The 21,377-nt window shown below is 35.6% G+C and overlaps 2 protein-coding genes across 2 annotated transcripts; both read left to right on the forward strand.

Moving 5' to 3' along the window:
* The first annotated feature begins 6,860 nt into the window (after window positions 1-6,860).
* LOC136807817 (uncharacterized) lies at window positions 6,861-8,051 on the forward strand. Its single transcript, XM_067064439.1, has one exon. The coding sequence runs from the start codon at window positions 6,861-6,863 to the stop codon at window positions 8,049-8,051; it is 1,191 nt and encodes a 396-aa protein (XP_066920540.1).
* Window positions 8,052-13,630: 5,579 nt separating this feature from the next.
* Window positions 13,631-20,470, forward strand: LOC136807673 (uncharacterized). Its single transcript, XM_067064269.1, has 6 exons — window positions 13,631-13,753; window positions 14,230-14,646; window positions 17,114-17,167; window positions 17,415-18,274; window positions 18,851-19,195; window positions 19,906-20,470. Exons 1-6 carry the CDS (start codon window positions 13,693-13,695, stop codon window positions 20,254-20,256), a joined length of 2,088 nt encoding a protein of 695 aa, XP_066920370.1. The 5' UTR covers window positions 13,631-13,692; the 3' UTR covers window positions 20,257-20,470.
* The last annotated feature ends 907 nt before the right edge of the window (window positions 20,471-21,377 follow it).

The raw sequence follows: 21,377 nt of genomic DNA on the forward strand, positions 1-21,377 counted from the left end.
ATTTTCTCATTTTTCGAAGGGTTTCAAAGCCCAATTAATTTTCAATAAATAATGACTATTCAACCATAAAATATTCATTCTTCCTCAAAAGTAGATTGGGTGCCTGTCTTTCCACCCTTTTTCGGTTGCCATCCTTAAAGACTGGAAAACGGACGGGTGACATTCCTGAGTCAATCTTTAACTCAACCAATCCAGATTGCGTAAGGTAAACCTCGTCAGATCAGTCGTTTCCGTAAGAAAGGAAAAACGCGGGAATAGAAAAATAACAAAGTTGTTTTGGCTTTTCTCTTTTTCTATTGTTTTGATGAGTGAAATTGACAGGTCATTCAAAAAGAACGTTCGAATAATAAAAGTCATTATCAATGTTATTTATTTTTTTCCATGAAAATTTTTTTTTTCTTTGTCAAAACTTTATGTCCCTTTTGTTTTTATATTCTGCAAAATCATTGTGAAATCAAAAGTGGAAAACAAAAGAAAGTTTGGTTTGATGATGATCTGAAATTTGAAGGGCGAAACATATTTGAGATCAACCTTGTCACCATACTGATATTCTGAACAGCAAGTGGGCGGGGTAGCAGAATGAAATATGCTAGCCAAGCTACCTCAAAAGGGAACCAATAATAGATAATTAATAACTTTTCCCATTTTAGCCTGCAGATTGAGTGCACAATATAAATAGAGCCTAACTTTGCTAGTGCATGCAGCTGTCTTTTTTTCTTCATGGAGTTAGGACATGGCACATGGAAATCTATCTTTGCTTTAAAAAATTCGCACACCCCTAATTTATTTTTCAGATGTAAACTGTGAAAATCAATAATGAAAAATATTTATAGAGATTCTATTTTACCTTTCTTGTGTAATCGTTGCACATCTGAATCTGTGACAATTAAATTTCGTTTAACACTGAAGCGCAAGTGAGGTTTAGAGACGAGATACGATGGACAGTTAAGATAAAAATCGATTTGATGTCCAATAGCAAATTCAACGTGAGATACTTCTCCTCCATTTTAATCCAAAAATCCATTCTAGTTAGGTTCAAATCATTCCAAAAAGCAATTCAACCACCAAATATCAATTGTCGTTGTTATTGTTTTGTATATAATTTGTTAGCTATAATTGAGATTGTTCAATGTTCATTGTTATACCAGAAAAACACAATGAAATTTTTTTTGAAATAAAACAAAACTTTATAATATAAATATAATATAAATCTTGCATTGAAATACAGTGTGTCCGTAAAAAAGTGAAACATTGTGAGTAGAAATCAACCCCTGCAAGCTTGAGTGCTTTTAAACAGACACACTGTAGATTTTGCTATGGTGCATTGAATTAAGGAATACCTTAGGGAAGAAATTTTCATGGAGTTTAATTAAATTCCTTTCCTCACGCAACACACAAAAAGTAGAATTTTACTGCTAATTAAAGGCCTGAAATAGCCCAAATTTGCACCAAAAACCTTGTTTTTTGCAAAATTAAATTCTGTGAAAATTTCTTCCCTTAAAATATTACATGGTATCTGACAAAAGAAAGGAATTCTTTTTTGAGAGCAGCATTGCTTTTTTTAAACAGATACCACATAAAATTACCACTTGAAAAGTATTGAAAGTTATCCCCAAGAGGCAAACAACCCATCCCTACCAAAAAATCCATAAAACCTCAGCACTTGCTGCTTATATTATAATACCAGTATACATTGTTTTCTTGTAGTCAATATCCCTTAGACTCTTGAGGCTGGAGGAGCATATTTTAACAAATAAGGTACGTTTTGAAATTTAGCCTATTGACATGCACCACAGCCATAATGCCACAGACACTAGAAGTAGAAAGTATTAAAAAATAGAAAAATTTGTTATTACATAATTAGTCAAAAATTTTGATTTGACCAATATTACATTAAAAAATCAAAATATATTACAAAATTAATGCAAATACACAAAATTTATTTCAAAAACTATATATTATATAAGTTTTTCAATCTTAAATTCAATCCCATTGATTTAATTTTCCATTCTACTAGTTGTTGAGAAATTATACCATCATCATTTGGAAGATAATAAAAATGTTTGTAAACAATAGATGTATATTGATGATTTATTGTTTTCCAAATAATCTGACATTTGTCCAGACACCTTACATAAGCCCCTCCTCCCCTCGCCTATCTAGCCCTGCTCCCCCAGCCCCTACCTACTAATACTATTCCGAGTCTATAATAGACCCCATATTTGACAATTCCATTATAACCAGCCAACTACAAGCTTGATATATGTATTTTTATTGCATCGTGGTCCGACAGATTAGTACAACATTTAGTGCAATCAACTGAATATTTTTCTAACAACGATTTTCTAACAAAGACATGATCAATAAGCCCTCCATCAACATGAGTAGGCTCTTTGACAATTTGAATGTAATTTTGTAGCCATTGATTCAGAAGTACATCTGCTTCCACACTTTCTCTTAGCAAATCAACATTGAAATCACCAACTATCAAGTCAATTTCTGGCATTTCATGGAGAATCATATACAGTTTATCAAAAAAGGAATGTAATGTTTCTTGATGACTGCGATAGAGCAGTAATACAGTAAAAACCTTTTTATTCAATGCCTCTTTTACAAACTTTACCAATGAGAAGCCAGAAACATGGAGATCCTCCAGTGTTTTAATAGATTCATTGCATCCTAAAGCCAGGCTTTTGAATTTGTCTGTGTCGTTATTGAAAATCATTTTAAAAGGTTGTAAATGCTGTTCAATTTCTTCAGTATTTGCATTATCAACAATTTGTGTCTCTGTAAATAGGAACAAATCTGTTTTTTTAATTTCCTTGTAGTTTTTCATAGAGACAGCTTTTTTATTGAGTGATCTAATATTCAATAAAGTCAGAACTAAATTGTGATCATTTGGAGTAAACGAAACCATAGGCTCTAGTAAATTCTCTTTACATCTTAGTCTTTGATATTCTAGCTCCGCTTTTGAATTTGCTTTAATTGCAGAAGAGGAATAATCACCAGTAAGATACAATCCATTCAACGAAGTCACTCGACTCAAAGCTACATAAATTTGCCCAGGATTAAAATAAGTTTGTTTATTCAACTGAAAATTTACAACAATTTTTTCAAGGGTTAAGCCTTGTACTTTATGTACTGTGCATGCATAAGATAAAACAATAGGAAATTGTGTCCATGTTACCATAAGAGTTGATTTTCTATTGGAAACTCCAAACTTGGCTTCAGTTCTTTCAATTGGAACATATCCATTATGACGCGCAAAATTGTCACTAGCCTTTCTTTCATTACCTGCTTTAACATCATCAAATAGGATATAAATTTTTTCACACTTTCCATTTAAAATAGTCAGGTGTTTTATAGTACCAAGCTGACCATTAACAAGTCTATCACTAATGTCCATATTTGCAGTCAACATGATTCGTGCACCAACTTTGATTCCAAGGTTATATGCAAGACCACCTGTATCAGTATAATTTTTGTTCCTGATTTCTTGAATTTTACTTGGAGCAAGTCCATGAGGATATTCTTCAGTAGCAAATATATTGACTAAACGAGTAGACAAAGTATTGAGCATTCTTTCATTGTGAATTTTTACAAAGACTATTCTCAGCAAACAAGTGCAGGGCATCCCATGGGTAATCTGAATTTTCAGGTGAAACAAATTTTGATTGTAAAATTTGTTCATCACCCTCAGTTAACCTTCCAATTCTAACGTTATTTAATAAATCAATAAATGTGTTGTCACCTTGTTGACGCATAACTTTATTAAGTTCTGCAAATCTGAAGTTATGCCAAAGCTTTAACAAGCTTATTATAAATCCATCAAGGGAAAACACTGGCTTTGCTCTTACAGGTGGCAATTGATACAAATCTCCGCTGACAATAATTGTTTTATTAGCAAATGGTATGCGGTCAGATAATCCAAATATTTCACAGAGACGTTGGTGGATTTGTAACAAAAGTTTAGGACTAACCATTGATATTTCATCTATAAATATTACACTTACTTCTTGAAGTTTTAATCGAAGATTGGTTTTCTGTTTATCACTAAGTGGTATGAAATTTTTACAAGGAATTCCAAGACCAGTATGAATAGTTGTGCCATCTATGTTAATTGCAGCAACACTAGTTGGTGCCAATAACAAAATTTTAGCTTTTGATGAATCACCTTTTCGAGAAAGAAGTTTATTCAAAGTATTGTAAAGGCATTTTACCAAATAACTTTTTCCGCATCCACCAGCTGCTGTTAAAAAGATATGCAATGGGTGTAATACCTCTGGTTTTTCCAAGTTTCTATTTTGGACAAACTTTTTTGCCCATGTATAAACCACATCAAATATTTCGCGTTGTTTTTCATTTAATGATTCTATGTTGGAGTTTAATTCATCATCAGAGAGAGCTATTTGATGAACTGTAGCAGGTGGTAAATTGTCTAGTGCTTCCTCTTCATTGTGTGATTCATCTTCAATATCATTGTTGTTATTCAACTCCTCATTTAAAAGATCAAAAACCTCATCGTTTTCTTGCTGGGCAAAGGAATTTTGATTTGTAAGCATGTCACTCCTGTAGTTTTGCAAAGCTACTTCAACTAATTCAGAGTTTGGTTCAAATATTTCTTTATTTCTATTAACTATTTCTAAGACATTAGGATCTGCTAGCTTAAGCATGTAAGAATTGTTCAACTTCAGATCTTCCTCTTCTTTGCGAAAAGGGTAAAATAACATCAAGAGGTGATGAGCGTATTTCTCTGGGTATAAGTGACGATTTGGAGTATACGTTCTAAGAACTTTTCTCACTTTTCTGCATCGCATACATTCTTTAGAGTTCATTAATGGAATTTTCTTGGGAAATGTATTTTCATCGTGATTTTCTTCAACAACAGAGTCATCTAGTACATTAGGTTGATTGTCATTCATCAAATCTGCATAGTCAATTTTTTTGTCAAGCTCATAGTTGCTACAAAATTGGGCATAACATAAGTCATCAATTACACTAAATTTGCCATTTTTAAAATTTCGGTTTGGTCGATCAATATATCTATCAAGGATATTTTTCTTGAAAACATCTTCGCTGTCTTCAGGAAGTTCAGCCAATTCATCTTCTGATTTTAACATATGAAAGCGGTTCTCAGGCAAATTAGTATTGACAAATGAAACTTGAGGATATCCCTTGCGAAGCCACAATTCAGGCATTAACTGATAGACTGCTTCTTGAACAGAACATTCTCTGTTATCACTGTAAGCTTGTGCTATTTTTCGCATGGTTTCATACTTGTCTTTATCAAGTTCTTTACATTCTGCTAATGCTTCTTTCATTGCTTCCGAACTAGAGGTTTCATTTTTTGAAAAATAAGAGCACATGTACTGCACAGCTTTATAATGATTAAAAACTGGTTGCAAGTCTATGTTAGCTTCCCAGGCAAGAAGACCTTCTTCAAAGTAATTGTTAACAAAACATGAGCTTGTACCCCTTTTCAAATGCACTTGAAAATCATTATCATCTGTTGAAATTGATAAGGCACCTTCATAATCATGAATGGAAATATCCAAAGATTCAACAACTTCATCATAATTTATTTGACGTCACTTAATCAAGACGCTTTCTTGGAACAGAAAATTTTTCCAACAACATCTTCACCAAAATATCAAATGTTGAAGAAAAAACCTTAATTTTTCTTCTAAACCTGACGACATGGCATCCAATCAAAAGAAATCCAGTGCTGAATTGGTCATATGCACACTAACGGACTGCATCGACGACAAAGATCAAGATTGTTTGGTTTGTCTGAAATGTAGACGCTTGGTCCATTTTCGCTGTACACAGTTACCACCATACCAAATTCAACTTTTCCTAGACAAGCACAAAAGCACGCACTACAAGTATGTTTGTCCCAACTGCGTGACTGTAACACCCAAAGTTCTTGAACTTGTTCCTGCAAAACCACGGACCCTACCATCATCTGTTAAAAGGGAAAACGAGACACTCCGCCGAGAGCTTAATGCTTGCAAAGGATTGTTAAAACAGAATGAGATTGACCGAAAGAAAATAAATGAACAACAACATGAACTGGAAAGTTTAAAGAGTAAACTCAGTACCGATCCTGGCCTTCACACTTTCGAATTTGTCGAACAGAAGTTGGAGACCAAGATAGAAAGCAAAATCGAATCCCTCAAGGAAATGCTTGAGGAGACAATTAAAAAAGAATGTAAGTTTCTGTCACAGACCTATGCCAATGTTACTGGCTCAAAGGAGTCCCCGGATTCAAAAGCCCTGAAAGAAGTGATCAGGGACGCAATACGCGAAGAAGAAACCGAAGAATACAGTAAACAAAAACGCGCCTCAAATGTTATCGTACATGGCGTTGTTGAGCAAAGTATTAATGATGACAAAACCTGGGCTTCAAACTTGATTAAGGATACCCACTCACGCAGTCTTATCAAACGTGTAGCAAGATTGGGTAAGGAGGAAGAAGGAAAGAAACGTCCATTGTTAGTCTCTCTTAACGATGAGTCTGATAAATGGAATTTACTTGGCAATCTTACAGCACTGAAGGATAACGCGACGTACAAAGGTATTAGCGTTACTGAGGATCTCACCCCTGATGAAAGAAAACAATTCAAGGTACTCTCAACAGAAGCCAAAACAAGAAACTCACAAGAGAAATCAGAAACCTATATCTATCGTGTGAGAGGCAACTCAAAAAACGGCTTTTACCTGAAGAAGATCAAAGTCGCAAACCACCAATAAAAACAAGAGAAACGCATAAACAAGTATCAAAAAACAAAAACGAGAACCAATCAAACACAATTTCGGAAATAAAAATTATGTATACAAATGCCGACCAGCTGACAACAATGAAAAAACTACAACTAGAAGAACTCGTAACAAAAGAATATCCACATTTTATTGCAATCTGTGAAGTCAAACCAAAGAACGGTGAAAGATGGAAAATTCACGAATATCTAATTGATGGATACACAGTTGTAAACCACACCAATACTGAGAACAATACAGGACGTGGTATCGTCATCCTAGGACATACCAGTGTAGACCACCTTACAGTTGACATTGAATGTCCTGTAGCACTGGAGGAGGCGTGCATCATTGAAGTACGTCTGGCTGGAAAAGATATGCTTTGCTTTGCATGCGTCTACCGCAGTCCAACGAATCAATCAAACTCTGGAGAAAATAATGCCAATCTTAACCAGCTCTTACGAATTATATCAGAAGATAAGAGATACACGCATCGTTGCATCATTGGCGACTTCAATTTTCCAACTATAAATTGGAAGAACTGGACAAGCCCACATGTAGAGGAAAGTAAAGAAGAGCAATTCCTGGAAGCATTACGTGATTCATTCCTTTTCCAACATACGAATGAACCTACCAGATGTCGAGGTACTGACGAGCCTTCACTGATTGACCTCATCTTAACAGATGAAAGAGATCAGGTTCAAGATCTAAATTTCCTAAGCCCTTTAGGAAAAAGTGATCATAGCGTTCTCTCTTTTAGCTTTAAATGTTATATGGAACTTAAAGCACCAACCGAAAGATACACCTACCACTTGGCAGACTTTAAGTCGATGAAAAGTCATCTGCAAAGAATCAACTGGACGAGAGAATTCATAGATACCTCACATGGGTCGATCGAGGAGCTCTGGTCAAAATTCAAAACAAAACTTCTTCAACTCAGAGATCAATTTGTCCCAAGAAAAGAGTTAGGAGCGCCTCACTGGAAAAAGAAAGGGAAAATTCCAATTAATGCTGAACTACGTAATGACATCAAAGAAAAGAGGCGACTTCACAGGATCTGGTTAAAATCAAAATCATCACCCACAAACAGACGTCAAGCAAGAATCCGATATGTAATCGCGAGGAACCGTGTCAATCGAAAGATGGCACTTGCAAAAAGAGAATACGATCTAGCCATCGGTGAAAACTCAAAGAGAAACCCAAAAGCGTTCTGGTCACATGTCAGAGGCAAACTTAAATCAAAAGTGGAGTTTCCCCTCTTCTTGAAACGCCCGATGACAAGACATCCCTAAAGCACGAGGACCAAGAAAAGGCCAACATCCTGCAGAAACAATTTTGCAGTGTCTTTACTAAAGAACCGGAAGGTGATCTACCTGATTTTGACAACAGAAACAGATAAAATACTTCAACCACTAAACATTACGAAGGAAATGATAACAGAACAAATCAGGAAGCTCAATGCGAATAAATCAATTGGTCCAGATGAGATTCATGCCTCAATGCTTATTGAACTTCGTGACCATATTGCAGAACCACTATCAATCATAATGAATAAAACTCTCGAGGAAGGAAACTTACCTAGTGACTGGAAACTAGCATATGTGACACCAATCTATAAAAACAAAGGAGCACACAACCTTGCTATTAACTATCGCCCCGTAAGTCTAACTTCAGTAGTCTGTAAGTTGATGGAAACAATGATACGAAAACATATCATGGAACACCTTATCAGCGAGGAGCTTCTATCGAACAAGCAATACGGTTTCATCAACAAAAGGTCAACAGTCACACAGCTTATCTCCTTTATAGATATGTGTTGCGAATCAACTGCAAAAAGTGAAGTGGTCGACTGCATATACTTCGACTTTGCCAAGGCATTTGACACGGTACCCCATCGAAGGCTTATGATGAAACTAGAACGCTACGGGATAAACGAATTAATTCTGAACTGGATCAAATCTTTTCTATCGAACCGCAAGCAATTAGTGAGTGTTAATGGTGCAAAATCATCTTTAGATCCAGTGATAAGTGGCATTCCTCAAGGAAGCGTGCTCGGTCCTCTGCTTTTTGTTATTTATATTAATGACCTACCAGAACATGTTCTATCAAGCATTTTCTTGTTTGCAGACGACACGAAGATTATAAAGGAAATCAATTCCATTCTTGACTCCTTAATCGTACAACATGACATTGAAGCACTTGAAAGATGGTCCCATGAGTGGCTGTTGAAATTCCACCCCGACAAATGCCACGTTTTAACGATAGGTAAATTCGAGAACATAAAGCATGCACACCCGTATCAACTAAATGGAGAGCAACTTGAACATGTCTTCACAGAAAAAGATCTCGGTGTTTTGATAGACTCAGATCTTTCATTTGAAGAACATATCGCTAAGCAAGTAAACAAAGCTAATTCTATGTTGGGATTGCTCAAAAGAGGATTTCAAGACCCTAGTCCTCACGTATTCCAGACACTTTATACCACCTTTGTACGACCACATTTAGAGTATGCTCAATCAGTATGGCAACCAAGATTACGTCGATCTATCAACCTGATCGAGAGTGTCCAAAGACGTGCGACAAAACTAGTAAAACCAATCTCACGGTTACCATATGCAGAAAGACTAAGACGCTTGGCGCTACCATCCCTTGAGTTTCGAAGACTTTTCTGTGACATGGTCCAGGTGTATAAGCATATCCACATCTATGATAGTAAAACAACACCAAAAAAGTTTATCAAAAGGACGCGACCATGTAGAAAGCATATACACGAGCTTCAGATGAATTTCCCGGACGATGGAGTACGTGGTGCACAAAGCAAGTCCTTCTTTTATAGAACTATCTCAACATGGAACGCGCTTCCAAAATACGTGGCAGAAGCATCATCGATAAAATCGTTCAAGAATAATTTAAACAAAGCATGGGCAAACCATGAACTACGATATTTATTGTAAATAAACAAAGACCAGTTCTAGAGGCCCACGGCGTGCCTGAACTTTGTATTCGTTGTAATAATAATAATAATCAATATTTGGAATTTGCTCATAGTTTGGCTTTTCTGGGTACAAAAAATTCCTTTTTTTAGGGTTTAAAAACTTGTCGATATATTGCTTCACTTTGGTTAAAACTTCTTTCTGCTTTAATAAAATTTGACTCTTATTAGGTGTATCTGGTGGAATTGGTTTTGCGATAATTGTTCTATGTGTGAAGAACTTTCCAAATCCAAAGCGACATTCCTTGTTGTTATATTTAGTGCAGGTTTTTGAGTGGCTATGCACCTGATATTTCTCAACAAGTTCTTTCAGCTTAGAAAGTTCAGAAGGTATGTTTGCAGATATTATCGAATCCAAATATTGTGTATACTCATCTATAGTTTCTAGGCTCAAAGTAGGCATATTTTCAACCCATATCAAACAGTGTACATGTGGTGAACCTCTAAATTGAAATTCGATTCTAATGACATGATATTTAACTTTTCCAAGAGGGCCGTTAATTACTATTTCCTTAAAGAAAACCTCAACACGGTAATTGAAATGTCTTGCTAATAGAACTGGATTGCTATTGAGTAGCTCACATCTTTCAAAATAAGACAATGCATTTATTTCTTCGTCTGACAATTCTTGACCATTAAGTTTGGATATGATAGAAGGTTAAATCAGCACAAGATAAAGTCATGAAAAATGATGGGATCCCAAGCTGTTTCACCATTGCTAAAACGTCAGAGAGCATATTTTTCCAGTAGGCCGAAGAGCCTTTGACAGTATTCATGAAATTATACGCTTGTTCATTAACAACAAAATTTTTAACAGTTTCCTTGAAATTGTCACTCAGCATGCCAGCATTTATGTTTCTACCTGAAACTTTCCGCATTGCAACATTCATTTGATTTTGCAAGTTTTTTTGCTGGGAAACAAAGTTGCCAAAAAAAATGTAATCTGTATCAGAGGCAAATTTCTGTGTATAATTTAGCAAGCGTTGATTGAAATACTTTGTATGGGTAAGTTTTACATCTCTGGCTGCAGTATAACCAAATTTTCCTGTTGGGAACAAATCAGGGAAAGCCAAGACTTCAGCATTCAAGTCTTTCAAAATACTTAAAAGTGCTTTTCCCTCTCCAGGAGCTACAACAATATTTTCTTCATCTACAATAACATGGGGACATTTGGATATTAAACTGGTCTCGACGTATTCTATTCGGTGTTCATCCATTGGGTCCTCGTTTTCAAATTCATCAACCTCTTTGTAGTTACTAATTTTTTGAACATCTTTGTCATCAACAAATTTGATGATCAATTTTGTAGAATCGTCTGCTGATGCATCATCATCAACAGTAAAATCAATATCTTTTTCATCAACAAATCTGATGTCAAAAGCATTCGCTGAAAGTTCTTGAACATTTATATCACAATACAATGGATTAACATTCTTAAGATGATTTAAAATTGAAAAAATGAATTCAGGTCTTACTGACTCAGCGATAACATGCGACTTGTAACTCAATTTTCTTTTCAGTTTCATAAAAATGACATTGCTATTTTCAAGAGTCCTGGGTAGCACATTGCAGACTTCTTCAGTTTCAATTGGTATATTACAAATTATTCCTTTGATTTTTGGAAATTGTCCTTTTGGCATTATTTTCACTTTTGAAAATAAAATTCGCTGTGATATTACCGCACGTTCAATTTTATTTATATTTTTTAAATGATTTGGCAAGCTATATAATTCAAGTTTATTTTTCACACTTTGACAAGGTATTTCCTGTTTTAGTAGTTTCTTGTCACAAGTTCTACAAATGTATAATGAGTTGTCAAAGCTTGGAACAAGGTCTAAGTCCAAATTGAATCCATTTTTGTTATACTTTTCTTCTTTGAAATAAATAACAGATCTTTTATAAAGACATCGATGACAACAAACGCAAACATAGATAGGACCTTCTTTAATGCTCTTTTTAAATTTTGCTATTCTTTCATGTCTGTGAGAATTATTCTGTCCCCTAATTTTTTCCTTATTATACTTGACTTTTTTGCTCTGCTTGATTTCATTTGAATGCTTTGAATAATGACGCTTTCGCTTTTGTTTAACTTTATTGGTTATATGCATTTTCTTTTTGTATGGCAGTTCATTTGAATAAAGTTTAGATGCTCTAAACCTTAGTTAAAGCTTTTCCTAAATTAGTTTTATTTCCTACACTCATATTTGCCTCAATATAAGCAAATTGATGAGCATGGAATCCATAAGTAGCAAAAATATAGTCTGAAATTTCTTTTGATGTTGATAGTTCCATCAACATTGATTTGCCAGTATCACTATCAACTATCTTTCCTTCACCGTCACGACTGTGAGAATCAAACAAATAAAATTTTTGCCTAGTTCTATCTTTTAAAATGGATACACAATAACCTTCAATAAAAAGAATTACACCAGTGACAGTTTCACTAAAAAATAAGTTTTTGTCGAGAAAAGTGTCCAAATAAACTTGACTGCCATCATAAAGAGTCTCTACATAACCATCAACTAGCTGAATAACCTTGATATCAAAATCATTATCTTCAACAAAAATTTTCAAGGGTAGCTCGTTAATATAAAGAGAACGACTTTTGCCAGTGTCTTTGAAAACCTTGTCACCCTTTTGCAAAATATAGTCTAAATCATAGTCTTTCCAAAAATTGGTATGTCTAATCTTTGTCCAACATATTGAAAAAAGTGACATAGCAGCACACTGCTTACCAGCGCTATGTCCAAACATTTCGTGTGCTTGGTTGAAATTACCTTGGATTACCTTCATGTTTATATTTATGTGGAAGTTTGTTGATATATGAATCTCTTGACACCAATCTAATCCACAAAAGAGGAGATGCTTTATTCTATCGACCTCTTTGTCAAGAATATATGTCAACCTGAAATATCGGACAATAGTTTTTCTATCGACTTCTTTGTCGAGAATGTAAATCAATCTGCTCAAGCAGACAAGGTTTATATTTTTGCCGTGTACGAAATATCGGACAATAGTTTTTCTATCGACTTCTTTGTCGAGAGTGTAAATAATCAATCTGCTCAACAAGCAGACAAGGTTTGTTTTATCGACCTCTTTGTCGAAAATGTAAATCAATCTGCTCAAGCAGACAAGGTTTGTTTTATCGACCTCTTTGTCGAGAATGTAAATCAATCTGCTCAAGCAGACAAGGTTTATATTTTTGCCGTGTAGCTCTTTAGTGATCAAGCACTGTTGTTTACTCACACTGTTGGTGATCAATGCTTCCTTAATCACCAGCACACTGTATGACACTTTTAGGAGAAAAAAAAATAAAAAAAATAAAGAATATTGCATCCAAAAACTTCAAAAATCCTTAAGAAAAAGATCCCTGAAAGTCACTTTTAAAGCTGTCTGACTGTCTGAAAAATAACCAGAGAGAAAGTTTCCAATTCAGTCGAGTTGACAACCAAAGCAAAACAGTCCAGAATATGCACCACATGGTGAGTTAAATTTCCTCAATAAAAATCGCACATTGATTAATCCTGACTAAAGGTTTTACACTATAGACAAGAGTTCCGCCTCGCTGCACAAATGCCTCGCTGCACAAATCGATCGGGAGAGGCGTGGGCGTTATTAAGGGCGCAAAAAGGGCGTAAGTAGCCAAGGATCGGAGAAATGCCTTTTTAACTAATATTTCCCCTTATAGCGGGGGAAATATTCAAAAAGTTTCTTTGCTTGTTTTAGGCTGAACTTACATCAAAAGTAAAAGCAAAGATTTGACATATTTTGATTTTGGTTTCCAATAAAAACAGGATTTTTAAGAGGTTTCAGGGTAAGGTTTCAGGAAACTTCATGTCAATTTTAACCTGATTTCTTTTGGAATAAGAAAAATATATCATTAGCTAGGAGCTAGGTATCAAAAGAGTTGAATTGTCAATAATTTTTAGTGCTGTCTCGAAATGTGGATGAAGAGATTAGTATATTTGCTGTTGTTTTGTTTCATCATTCTCAACATTCGAGGTAATCAAATCAAAGGGACAAATTATGTGAAACTGATGTATTTTGAAAATTATTTCTAGTCTTGTACCCATAGCGTAGTGAAGAAATTGAACAGTTGAAACTTCCATTGAGTTTACTATTTAGCCCGAAGGGCTGGAGTAGAATCTGTAACCTTTACCAAACGAGAAAAAGTGAAGCCACTCATTTCCCATCCACGCATAGAACGCGCCGCAATCATGACGACGGATTGTATCTAGTGGCTCATTTCTTTCCTTACTTACTTTCAGTCCGGCGTTTGTGTACAAACCACGCGCGGGTGTTCTGAATAGGAAATAAGAGGCTTCATTTCCCATCCAGGAGTCTCGAGTTTAGCCCTTCGGGCTTGGAAGTCAATGGAATCTCCACAAGTAATTTTCTCGGGGGACTGGTGTAAAATGGTTCATTTTGAAGCCGTAGTTCTTTAAAATAAACGTATTAACATTCACCTTTAATCTTAGTGTCACCAATCACCTCATCGTCATGTCGAATATACAATGGTAAAATATGTCATGAAAGCTCTGGAATGATGCTGGATATTCCTGTAGGGGTGACTGATGCTGAAATTGACCAAGATGTTGCCACTTTCACTCGGAGCCATCATCGGCGTCAGCGCACTTGCAAACAACAGATCGCTAATTACGTTTGTGCTGTCAAGTATCCGTTGTGTTTTCACCATGAAGAAAAGAAAATATGGAAAAGACTTCCAATGTGTCGTCAATCCTGTCAACTAGCTAAAGATGGAGCAATCTGCCGAGATCTGAAATTTTACCAATATCTACCAAGGATACAGTCTTTCATTGATGCAAATGATTGTAACATTTTACCTGAATATCGATCACGTGATAACAGTTGCATACCCTTTTCATTTTTAAACCGTAAGTTTTTGTAAATTAGGATACACAGGCCCCGCGGAACAACCGTAAAAGTGGAGAGGCTGAAGGCTCAAAATGAGATCAAATTCAATAGGAATTTGAGAGAAAAACTTCATTTGCTCGAAAGTGGGAAGACTGGAGTCTCCCCGCCTCCACCAGGCCTGATACAGGTGATGCTTTCTTACTCGATTTTCACTGGCAATTGGATTTTCTTCAAATAAGGGTGTGTATCGAATATTTGAGCGTCGTTTATGGGAGTTTCTTGTTGACAATGACTTTCAATATTTTCAAATAGTGGAACGTATCGAATAGGTAGAACCCGAGGGGGGGGTACTAGGGTTGCGAGTTGACGAGTATCTGCCGCCCGACTTCCGACCCTCGGATCCTTAGCAGGACTGAAGAGGAGAAAAAATAGGAAGATTTTGCGCTTTTTACGACCCTATTGAGAATAATTTGACCAAATTTTGATCTTTCAAGGAGGAGTTCAAGGTCCCCAAAATTGTACCCTCAAGGGCGGTGCATACCCGTACACGCAACTCCCTCCATCCCAGATAGAACATCAAAAACATCAAATCAGAGAAAGTCAAATGGACTTACAAATACCACATAATAATTCACTATGAAAGTGAACCCGTTTTCATTAAGGTGGTAGTCTACTGAGAAATGGAAAAAGTCATTTTTTTACTTTTTTTGTAATAACTTTTGAAATATTTAAGATATCTCAATGAAACTTTCCACAATGGTAGTAAAACTATTAACAATGCAAAATATGAAAAAAAAATTCTAAAAATAGCACAGACGGGGGTGATACCGACCAGGGGGTTACGTACTATAGTTTTCTCCATACAGGTTTTTAAAGACTTCTAAAACGTTTTAGCAAAACGTTTTTGGTATGGTGGTTGGTATTCATCAAAGGCAGAGGATGAGTGAAAAAAAAATTTATAATTATTTTCCAGGGGGTCTGGAACCTAAAAAACGTGATTTTTGAGATTTAGAACCAATGACAGATTTTTTTGAATTTTTTCTTCACTCATCCTCTGCCAAATGGTACAAGAAACAACCCCTGAAAATTTCATGGAGCTAGCACTTTTCAATCCCGAGAAAAACCTGCATAGGTGTTAGCAAACCCCCGGAAACGTGTTTTGAGAAAATCAAAGAAAAGACAAAAGTCTGCAAAAATGGGTATTATTTTAAGCTGGAAAGCTCGTTTCAAAAAATTTCTTCACTGAATACTCATCCAACCAGTCAGATTTCAAAAGTTAAAGTAAAAAATTTCACAAAAATTGATAAAATATCCAAAGATCAACAAAAACATGTTGCACTAAAGTCACGTATACATAGCAAAGTTTGCGGTAATCTTGCGATAACATCAAATTTGGGTGAAAACAGCCACATAAGTGTGTCAAAATGTTCATTGAAAGTCCAGCATGACTCTCTGTAGGCATGAAAACTTTTTGTGTGCATATTTTTATTCACATAGACTAGATGACAATGAGCAATGAGCTGGCTTGACCGAAGGAAGGCTGTTGTCAGCGGGCGGGTGTCAGATGAGAATGTGCGTCTCCAGAAGCTAGGTCCAGTTCATTATAATGCACATTTCCATCTCTGTTACATCATGTTGTGCTTGTAAATATCTCAGTTACATTTAAATCCACTACAAAACATTATGTGAGCCACCAAAAGCACACTGCCTATGCTCAAAACAAAATGGCGGCAACTTAAATGTTTTTCGTAGAAATCCAGCAACATAACCAATGTACAGCAACTTTATAGCTTCTGTAGGGTCTATTCTTCATTTAAACAAATCATTTCCATCAAAGAAATTAAGTTTTGATCTAAAACTTGCCAAGAAATCTGCAGAATCATGCTTACAGCTTGCTTTTCAGCTTGTTTTGATGTGTTACACTACTGAACCTACCATCTTTAATTTTAAGGATGACGTAATGCCACGGAAAATAATATTTTGACGCTCGAAAAGGGCGTAAAAAGAGCTTTCTTTTGGTGTATCACATTGCTATGTTCCGACCGAGATTGAAGAAATAAATCCTTAGCAACGGGATTTTTTCCGTTGCTAGGGCGATTTTTCAAGCACCCAGCAGGACGAAAATGCTCACTGCGACCTGAAAAATAAAGATATGTCTCTGAAATTTCCAGGAGATGTTCAGAAAGACCTAAGGATCTCAAAACACCCAAAAACCAAAATTCGACAATTTTTTCGATGATTTTCCATTTCTCAGTAGACTACCACCTTAAAGCTAGAATATTCTCATAGAATTTCTCATTTAAGACAAGAGTTGAATTTCAAGGTATTTTTACGGTCAATTCTTTCAGGAGGATTCCTCTCTGATACAGGGATGTTACAACATTTCAGTCGACTAAAAAGAATAGCCTTAAAGTTCACTTCCACTGGAATGGGACAATGATCTTCTATTCCTATTGGAGAGCTAATATGATGTGATCTTTTTCATAGATGATGAATCCAAAATGAATGATCGACGCTGTTTGAAAGGTCTACGTTCAAAAGGTAATTTTGGTAATTTTGGTCATTTTTGAAGACTAATCCTTAGTTTTAATCAACGCGCTTTAAGCGACATACAAAAACTTGGATGAAGCCGCAACAATCAAATCACAAATAAGAAAAGTAAAAAAGTTAAAATGAAAGAGTGCAATCTCAGAACGTGACATAAATATTTTTATATAGAACCCTAGGTAAGGGCTGTTTTCCGTTACTTCCCAAATAACTTTTTTACTGAATATATATTTTGTTAAAGGCAAAACACATGCAATTCAGGCCAGCGTTGGAGCCAGCAAAAGTAAGACAAGAAGGATGTTAAGGAAAAACTTTCCAAATCAAAATTTGAGTGATGTCAAATGTCACGTGAAGCAAAGACCTGTATCAATGAACAACATGACAAGCTTACCAAACTTCAACAAAGATTGGCTAGCTAATGCAACGTCGTCTGTTATATGTGTTTCCGAAAAGGGAAAAGTTAAATTTGAAGTCTTCTCGACAATAATCCCTTTGTATTCACCAGATGAATATACATCGCTGGAGAATGTCAGTGTTGCTATTCAAACTGATCTTACCAGTGAAGAATCTGGATTGGTTGCTTTCGGAGAATACCATATCTGTTACCAGGATAACTTTCAATACATTATGCAAACAAATGAAGCTGGTATTACAGTCTTATTATACGCCTTAGCTATAAAAGACGAAACTAAACTAGCTTTTGTAGAGCGTTATTTTGGTGTTTTACCAATCTTTGATAAGAGAATTCTCCGTTTTTTCGATAATTTCGGAATATTTCACCTGTTGACCTTCGAAAATCTAAAATGGAGTGTAATTTGGGATGAAGAACAAAAGAGATTTGATTTGCTCCAAAGTCGAAAAGGAAGTTCATTGCTCACTTTGCCAACAATGTCAGGGGATTTAGTATATAAAGAAAAGAACGTCGATTTAGAATCTCCAGAAATCTTTCTTGGGTCATTCGGATCATTCTTGGCAATGTCTTTCGAAGTCCATGGTCTGAGTTTCATGGATTTTATCCGGACTTCGTTTTCAACGAAGTTTGGATATATAGGTGATGCAATGAGCGACTTGAACGTTCCAAAATTACTTGTCTTGGAAAAGGTTGGTACTGTATAATCCATAGGATATTTTTATCTCTATTCATTCTTGGACCCATTTACTTCATACACACTGCGTAGAGAATTCTAACAGGGGTAAAGAAGGGGTGCAATTTTACGGACTACATCCATTCCCTTTCTCACAGAACCGGTGGAATTCTTTCAGCCAGTGGGGATAAAAATAACGGACTAAAACTCGATGGGGGTTGATATTCCCATGCTTTTTATGGCTGGGGGTTTGAATTCAATTGTTTTCGAGCCAGAAAGTTCAGTGGTGATGGAAAAAATAGCACAACATTTTGCAGTGAGGACTTGCTTATCTGATTATTTTAAGTGGGGGCAAAGATTAGGGTATAATTTTCCACCGGGACGATATTTCGGCCAATATTTCCAGTGGGAAGGGGTTCCAGTGGGTCTGTGAAAATCGGGTGTCAAACTTAATGCTGTACCAGTATAAAGGAAAAGCTAGTTGAAATTTTGTGCTGGCAATGTTTGGTAAATTGCGAATTGCTTTCTGCCCTACAAACCCTTGCTAACATTCCACCATATTAGTATACGAGATTCTTTTCTTTATTGACAGGCATCATACTTTGTAAGAACAAGTGGTAATTTTACAAACAAAATATCAAAAGACACTGAAGTTCCTGCTTTCAAAGACTCCACTATTGTTTCCAAAATGCTACACTCAAAAGACTACAAAGCTGTCTTCAAAGGATTTGGTAAAGCAATTGGTGATAAGAATATACTCTATTCAGGAGGATATGGTGGATTAGACACGCGCTGGTTAGAGAATGTGACATTTCAGATGGAATCTGTCATACTGGCAACGACCAACAAACAAGAATTTCAGATTACGTTTAATTATGAGAATGTTGTATGCAAAGAACCTGAAAAAGAAGAACCTGAAAAGCCTGATATCGGAAACGTAAGTTCAATTTTCGAATAATACCCTCATACGTTTTCGAATAACAATAATAACGAGTTTACATCCCTTTTTACAGACCCGTTGTACCGATTCCTCTAACTAGAAAAATTAGCTAAAATATCTTTAGTGGAAAATTATATTAAAATCTTTATCGCTACTGAAAATAATCAAATAATCAAATCCTCACAGCAAAACTAATAATATGCTATTTATTCGATCCCCACACTGAATCTTCTGACTTGAAAATAGTGGATTTCAAATCCTCGTCGAGTTTCGATCTATTATCTCTTACCCCAATGGCTGAAAAAATCGTACTGGGTCTGTGAGGGAGTGTTTCAGCTACTGATATTTATAGTTACTGAACATGGGTCAAATAGTCATCCCATCATAGAATTATACAGTTTGTGCCTATAAGTCCTATAAAAATCGAAAACTAAATTTACATTTCCACTTGGAAGAATCCTACAGTTAAGTTTTAGTTGTATGAAAGTTAACTCCCAACCTAATGAATCAGGATGATTTCGTTTCAAATATTATTTTCACCGAGTCGCTGAACTCTGAGGCTAAGAAACTACTATACTACCAGGGTTCAGTGACTCGGTGAAGGTAATATTTGGAACGAAACTATTCATACTATACTACTAAGGAGTCATTCATTAAACTTTCTAAAATATCGTGCTGTACTGAATGAATTTTCTTCTTTTCCTTAGTTACAGTTCTACTTCCTTGAAGAAGCGCTCAACTTTTACAAACAGGTGACAAAACGATGTTGCAGTTGTAAGTATCAATCCACTGAAAGAAAAATACCGTTCACGAATCAATGCAGTCAATTGAACCAAACGAGATTGGCAGCCTTGAAGATTTATGATTTTGAAGACTTGAGTAAAGTAAGTTTGCATATCACAGCATCGAATGGTTATGTTGAAACGCAGCATGTTTTCACTGGCATCAAGATGAAGTATGTCAGGTATTATTTAAATCATTTGTCGTACATCCCTCGATTGGGTGGCTATGATGATATCAGCAAAGATGAAAATGATTGTTTCAGTAAAAAATATTGATTGAGGAAATTTTGTGCCTTCAGCATTATTTACTTGGTATTCTTGATTTTGGTGCTTAAAAGAAGAGTCTAAACGAGACCAAAACATTGTTTCATGACAATCAAACCACTTGGATAAAATAAACCATCATTGTATTTCTTTAGTTCTTTGAAAATTGTATTTTTAAAACTTTTATTTTTAACACCACTTCCATAAAATAATGACGATATTTTTGAAGAGTTTTTCGAGGAATTCTTCCCCTGGTTCCTTTTCTGTTCATCGCACGATTTTCTTTGTCAATCTCTACTAAATGACTACCGGTACCACAGCGTGTAAACATAACAGTGATTGTGAATCTTGGTTCAAATTATCGGAGAAAAAAAAACATGAAAACTGATGTAAGATCTTTTGCCAGCTCTTGTGGATATGTATAATGTAATTACGTCATGAACTACTTCGTAGTGCTGACAGTCAGAGCAAAAAAGGCCCTATGTTTTCGTCATCACAGCTTATTACATATTTCCAGGTAAGCCCTAAATATGACGAACGGTAAAATCAGATATTTAAAAAATAAAAATAACAAGTACTTTGATATTTTCTGGGAACTGGGGCAAATCCACATCATTTACCAGGGGGTACTTTAGCAAGTGAAGAGTACGGACATAAGCAGCCGTTAAGGGGTGCCTTAAAATTTTTCAAACTTTTTGCCCTCGAAATCGAAGTTTAGTCAAATTAGTACCATTAAGAGTTGTAAAATTCACTGTGAAAATTTTCCTTTTTTCCTCCTTTTTTAGTCCCGCTAAGGGTCCGAGGGTCTAAATTCGGGCCGCACATACCCATCAGCTCGCAACCTTAGTACCATTCCCCGGGTCGTTGTCATTTCTAAAAATTTTATCATAGACATAACCTTTTGTTCTTCTATGTCACATTTGTCATATAAATGCTATGAGAATTGAAATCACAAAACATTCTGGGTTCTCTTTAATGAAACGAAACTATGATAAAGCCCTTCCTGTCACTTTTTTCGCCGAGTCATGGATATGAGATTGGTTTTCAAGCATTCAAACTATTACTCATCCTTTCCATTTGTATGTTATTGTCTCCAGTCTTTTTAAAAAAATACCCATTAGTTCATTAAATAT

The sequence above is a fragment of the Clytia hemisphaerica genome, unplaced genomic scaffold (genome assembly GCF_902728285.1).
Source record: "Clytia hemisphaerica strain Z4C2 unplaced genomic scaffold, Clytia hemisphaerica genome assembly, whole genome shotgun sequence".
In the NCBI taxonomy this organism is placed as follows: Eukaryota; Metazoa; Cnidaria; class Hydrozoa; order Leptothecata; family Clytiidae; genus Clytia; species Clytia hemisphaerica.